General features: G+C 45.9%; 1 protein-coding gene across 1 annotated transcript; it reads left to right on the top strand.

Moving 5' to 3' along the window:
- Window positions 1-2882: 2882 nt before the first annotated feature.
- Window positions 2883-3812, top strand: LOC141997091 (olfactory receptor 6C4-like). Its single transcript, XM_074969403.1, is given in 1 exon segment — window positions 2883-3812. A coding segment is annotated over 1 exon segment (930 nt).
- Window positions 3813-6877: the final 3065 nt, after the last annotated feature.

The following is a 6877-nucleotide window of genomic DNA, read 5'->3' as shown; positions in this document are numbered from 1 at the left end:
TTGATTTCCAGAAGTGAGGTCCCCAGAACTTTCAGAAAATCCAGTATCTATCTATCTATCTATCTACCTATCTATCCAACAGCAATGGTACATTATTATTACACCAGATGATGGAACCTGACCTGGTCATTCCTGTGGAAATATCTACTCTTTTAAAATTAAGGAAAAAAAATCTAAATATTAACTCATCATCTTACAGACATTCTCATTGTACGTCTTTGGAAGGTCCTGGCTGAGGGAATGTCAGCCATGGCTGGGAAGAAGAATGATTGGTGAGAGAAACCATATTGAACACAGTCTGTACCTTGATAGATTAAGTTTTAGACTTTTGGATGCATGTTTTCATTTTTATTTCCTGGTAACCCTTTCTAACTTTACCTCTTCTTCTTGAATTCACTTAAAATCCCATCTTCTTTTGTTAATGAACTTGTTTCACTGTTTCTATAAACCAACTCCATGCTATGCTTAAATAGAGAGGTGCATTTACCCCAGTTATGTTAATAAGCTGTGATGTGCTTTTGTGTCTTTAGTGAAACAAATATACCTTATTATTTCTCCGAATGACCCAGGAGAGGGCTGGGAACTTCAGGGCACATGGTTTTGGGAAAATTCAGGCCTGGGGTCACCTTGCTGGGTGTAACCATAGAATCATAGAATCATAGAATATCAGGGTTGGAAGGGACCTCAGGAGGTCATCTAGTCCAACCCCCTGCTCAAAGCAGGAACAATCCCCAATCAAATCATCCAGGCCAGGGCTTTGTCAAGCCTGACCTTAAAAACTTCCAAGGAAGGAGATTCTACCACCTCCCTAGGTAACGCATTCCAGTGTTTCACCACCCTCCTAGTGAAAAAGGTTTTCCTAATATCCAACCTAAACCTCCCCCACTGCAACTTGAGACCATTACTCCTTGTCCTGTCCTCTTCTACCACAGAGAATAGTCTAGAACCATCCTCTCTGGAACCACCTCTCAGGTAGTTGAAAGCAGCTATCAAATCCCCCCTCATTCTTCTCTTCTGTAGACTAAACAATCCCAGTTCCCTCAGCCTCTCCTCATAAGTCATGTGTTCCAGTCCCCTAATCATTTTTGTTGCCCTTCGCTGGACTTTCTCCAATTTATCCACATCCTTCTTGTAGTGTGGGGCCCAAAACTGGACACAGTACTCCAGATGAGGCCTCACCAATGTCGAATAGAGGGGAACGATCACGTCCCTCGATCTGCTCGCTATGCCCCTACTTATACATCCCAAAATGCCATTGGCCTTCTTGGCAACAAGGGCACACTGCTGACTCATATCCAGCTTCTCGTCCACTGTAACCCCTAGGTCCTTTTCCGCAGAACTGCTGCCTAGCCATTCGGTCCCTAGTCTGTAGCTGTGCATTGGGTTCTTCCGTCCTAAGTGCAGGACCCTGCACTTATCCTTATTGAACCTCATCAGGTTTCTTTTGGCCCAATCCTCCAATTTGTCTAGGGCCCTCTGTATCCTATCCCTGCCCTCCAGCGTATCTACCACTCCTCCCAGTTTAGTATCATCCGCAAATTTGCTGAGAGTGCAATCCACACCATCCTCCAGATCATTTATGAAGATATTGAACAAAACCGGCCCCAGGACCGACCCCTGGGGCACTCCACTTGACACCGGCTGCCAACTAGACATGGAGCCATTGATCACTACCCGTTTGGCCCGACAATCTAGCCAACTTTCTACCCACCTTATAGCGCATTCATCCAGCCCATACTTCTTTAACTTGCTGACAAGAATACTGTGGAAGACCATGTCAAAAACTTTGCTAAAGTCAAGAAACAATACATCCACTGCTTTCCCTTCATCCACAGAATCAGTAATCTCATCATAGAAGGCGATTAGATTAGTCAGGCATGACCTACCCTTGGTGAATCCATGCTGACTGTTCCTGATCACTTTCCTCTCATGTAAGTGCTTCAGGATTGATTCTTTGAGGACCTGCTCCATGATTTTTCCAGGGACTGAGGTGAGGCTGACTGGCCTGTAGTTCCCAGGATCCTCCTTCTTCCCTTTTTTAAAGATTGGCACTACATTAGCCTTTTTCCAGTCATCCGGGACTTCCCCCGTTCGCCACGAGTGTTCAAAGATAGTGGCCAATGGCTCTGCAGTCACAGCCGCCAATTCCTTTAGCACTCTCGGATGCAACTCGTCCGGCCCCATGGACTTGTGCATGTCCAGCTTTTCTAAATAGTCCCTAACCACCTCTTTCTCCACAGAGGGCTGGCCATCTACTCCCCATGTTGCGATGCCCAGCGCAGCAGTCTGGGAGCTGTCCTTGTTAGTGAAGACAGAGGCAAAAAAGCATTGAGCACATTAGCTTTTTCCACATCCTCTGTCACTAGGTTGCCTCCCTCATTCAGTAAGGGGCCCACACTTTCCTTGGCTTTCTTCTTGTTGCCAACATACCTGAAGAAACCCTTCTTGTTACTCTTGACATCTCTTGCTAACCATGGCTGGTGGAAGCCGGAGGGGGGCTGTAGACAGGCTGCCAGGATCAGAGCTGTTGAACCAGGGCTGTCTAAGCACAGACACTCATGTTGTGACCTACATACTGGTCGGCTGGTTGTGAGCATCCCAGGCTGGGAGTTACAGCAGCAAAGCATTGTGAGGCACCCAGGTGGCAGGGTAAGTAGTGACACAACCCCTCATTGGTCCATATTGCTCCCCCCCATACCTCACAACAAATTACCATTATCCCAATTTTTTAGATTGAGGAGAAACTGAGTCACAGAGATTTCAAAGTCTCACAGTGTCCAGGTCCCATATTCCAGTCGCTCTCCCCATGTGTATTATCTCAAAGTTTAGTCCAGCTGATGTTGATGGCTCTCTCTCCCTTCTTTTCTGGAAGGCAACAAGGTATGATGCTGGCCAACCAGAGCTCCGTGAGAGAATTTGTCCTGCTGGGGTTCCCTCACCAGCATCACCTGGGCTTCCTGCTCTTCCTGGTGCACCTGATGATTTACCTCCTGGTGCCTGCTGGGAATGTGGTGATCATCGCCATCACCTGGGCTGACCACCGCCTCCACGTCCCCATGAACTTCTTCCCCAGGAGCTTCTCCTTCCTTGAGATCTGCTTCACCAGCGTCATCGTCCCCAAGATGCTAGTCAATTTTCTCTCAGAGGACAAGACCATCTCCTTTGCTGGCTGCATCACCCAGGCCTTCTTCTACCTCTCCCTGCGAGTCTCTGAGTTCCTCCTCTTGGCAGCCATGTCTGTGGACTGCTACGTGGCCATCTGCTACCCGCTGCACTACATGGCCGTGATGAGCGGCAGGGTCTGCACCCTCATGGTACTTTCTTCCTGGTTTGGTGGCTTCTTCTTCATCATTGGCCTCATCGTGATGATCTCCCGGCTCTCCTTCTGTGGCTCCAACATCCTCAACCATTTCTTCTGTGACCTGGGGCCCCTTGTCAGCCTCTCCTGTACCAACACACACCTGGTGGAGTCGATGGACTTCCTGGTAGCACCTGTTGTCCTGCTGGGGTCTCTTGCCACCACCGCGGTCCCCTATTCCTACATTGTCACTACCGTCATCTGCATGCCCTCAGCCAAAGAGTGATGTAAGGCCTTCTCCACCTGCTCCTCACACATCATCATCCTGAGCGTCTTCTACGGCAGCTGCATCTTCATGTATGTCTGTCCGAAGCAGCTTGATGGACTGGACATCACCAAAGGGGTGGCCATCCTCAACACTGTCATCACTCCCGTGCTCAACCCCTTCATCTACTCGCTGAGGAACAAGCAGGTCATACAGGTCTTGAAGGACAGTCTGTGCCGGAAAAAATAGAGACTGCTCCATATGGGGAAAATAATGATTCTGGAGGGTTGGAAGGGGGTTTAATTAATACACTAAAATGTACTTAAAGTCTTTGGGATTCATGGGAGATTAGGGAGGTGCTTAATTAATAAACTGAAATGTGCTCCAGACTTTGGTATGCACTGGATTACAGGGAGCACTTAATTAATACACAGAAGTTCACCCAGAACTTCTGGATGTGCCTGAGAGTAGTTGTGGCTTCCAACTCCCAGCCAAGTTAGAAAAAAATGGAGGAACAGTTCTACAGGAGGTGCCCACTAACACATCTTGAATTTTTCTGAAGGATTAGCAGTGCTTCCCTTTTCTATAATGTAGCCTACTCTCCGGTCCTTGCCTTGCACCTGGTCAGCTCTGCTCCACTGGTCACTGGTGCAGAATTAGATAGACCCCACCAAGAAGTCCTCAACACCTGCACCCCAACCCTGCATCTTCATTTGAGATGGTCTAGGTGACCACCAGGGATAGCATAGCTCTGGTCCTGGTGGGCAACCACCACATCATTGAATTGGCACTAATGGGTGAAGGAAAAACAACTCACTACTGTAATGGAATATGTGTAATCTTTAACCTTGCTTTTTATCCTGATTTTGCTAATATAGATCAGGTGTCCAGATCATAAGAACGGCCATACTGGGTTAGACCACAGGTCCATCTAGTCCAATATCCTGTCTTCCGATAGTGGCCAATGCCAGGTGCTTCATAGGGAATGAACAGAACAGGTAATCTTCAAGTGAAAAGATCTCTAAACTAATGCAAGTGTTTACAAAAGTATGTTATAAAGAAAACTGGGTGATTGATGAGGGATATTTATTATTGCAGGTGGGTTCTGTCATTGAGGAAATAATGATCCACTGAAAGATGTTTTAACTCATTGAGAACTGTGGGTTGTCACAGCTGTTTGTAATTATGACCGGGTTAGCGATTCCTTTTCACTCACCGGTCAGCTAAACTGAGAACCATAAAAGAAATTCCATCAGCAATTAGAAAACAGAACACAGGGTAAAATTAAACACGGGAAAAGATTTTTCCCTCCAAAAAGGAGTTTCTTCGTCTCATGCTGTATAAAAGACAGAGGGCCTGAAAATTGGGCTGGGTAGTGCGAAATGCTGGCATCCCTCCAGTTACAGAGGCGAGAGAGACACCAACAGGCCCAACGCTCTTTTCTGTATAGCACTGTGCTAATCTCTGATTGCTAATCTTTGATTAAATACTTTCATTTGAGCCTATTTGACAATAACAAATCATTATTAAATTGAAACATGCAAAATGTGGCCATCCTAGAAAGGCTCCCTTACGCTATTATAAATGATGAGAAGTATAATTTTCATGTTATGAATGGCTCATTGTTTTCAAATTGTCAAAGTCATACTCTATTGTGTTTCTTTGCCTGTTGATCTTACATTTGGGCCATTAGCATTTAGAGAGTACCGTATTATTACGTGGAATAAATACACAAGGAAGTGTTAAAGAAAGCCTTCAGAGAAGTATCACACAATTTCATGTAACATATCTTCCATTAAGTGTTTTTTTTTTGGTCTATTCATTAAAATTAGGTTAGATTAGGGTTGTTTTATCATTATTCCCTAGGTATCTATTCAGTCAGGGGTTCCTCAGTCCCAGAACCATTGGTCCCAGATCACAAAAGCGACAGTATCACTATGGTTCTGGAGAAACCACAGCTGGAATATTATGCATAGGTGAGGGAAGTACAGGTGTGGGGGGTGCTGCAGCACCCCAAGGTTTTATGTGGGGTCCCGGCTGCCGGCGAGGCATGCGGGGTCCCAGCTGCTGGCCATGCCCTAGGGGTTCCACTCCGGGGCCTGCACACGGGGTTGTGGCTGCTGACCCTGCTCCCTGCTGCGCCCGCAGGGTCCCCATATGCTGACCTACACACTCTCTGTGTGTGTCTCTCTCTCTAATCCATTCTCTCTACTTATTCAATTCAAAGTGGAACATCTTCAAGAGCAGAGATTGAAGGAGCTGTATAATAGTATATCTCACAGTCTGGCGGTAAGGCACTCAGCCGTGAGGTGGCCAGTCCTTGCTGCTGCCAATAATGCAAAGTACATGTCCTATTCATGACTTCAGCATTAAAATAAGTCCCAAAAAGAAAAATCATTTCAAAATGAAAGCTTCAAATGTGCCATTCTGATAAGATCTGAACAGAGTGTTTATCAAAATGCTTCATTACATTTTTTTCCAAAGGAAAATGTCATGAAAATTGGAAAGTTCAGATTTCAATTAAACACCATTTTCCGGGAGGAAAGAACATTCCTTCCAAAAACTGTTGACCAGCACTAATTATTATTTTAAACTATCCTAAGATGATTCCCACCAAATTAGTTTAATTTAGCATCATCAGTTTTGTTTATTATGGGAGTAGTGAACAATGTACACATACAAGAGACTATCAGCATTTCAATTTTGTTCTGTATTTAATAATAACACCTCTTGGAATGGATTCCACATACTCCTCCCTTGTTGGGACACCTACTGTATCTTTGGAGATCACCACCAAACTTTGGTGATTCAGCTGATCAAATTTAGGTTCCATCTTGATTCCCCTCAACCTGGTACCACCACCAAATGGAATTAGCCAAATGGTCACCAAGAAGGGACTCAGGAGGTGATGCTGCCGGGCACAAGCTGTTCTGTTGATGCCAGTTGCACTGAGCAGCTCAAAGAGAGGGAGCTGATACAATAAGCCGCCCTTCCCCACCCTCACCCTCTGCTGCCCCTAGTGCCCATTATACAGTATAGCCGCCCCTTCCCCGCTCCCACCCTCTGCTGCTCCTAGTGCCCATTATACAGTATAGCCACCCCCTTCCCACTCCTCATCCCCTAGTGCCCATTACACAGCATAACAACCTTTTCCACATCCTTTCTCCTCTGCTGCCATCTGGTAGGCATTATATGGTCATTTTGTCATCAGTTGCCTTTTTGCCATCCAGTGGCTATTACAGTGAATACATTCATATATTCCAAGGCCAGCAGGGACCATTGGGATCATCTAGTCTGATCTCCTGTATCACACA

Source organism: Natator depressus, chromosome 13, assembly GCF_965152275.1.
Source record: "Natator depressus isolate rNatDep1 chromosome 13, rNatDep2.hap1, whole genome shotgun sequence".
Lineage (NCBI taxonomy): Eukaryota > Metazoa > Chordata > Testudines > Cheloniidae > Natator > Natator depressus.
This window is presented reverse-complemented; position numbering and strand designations above follow the sequence as displayed.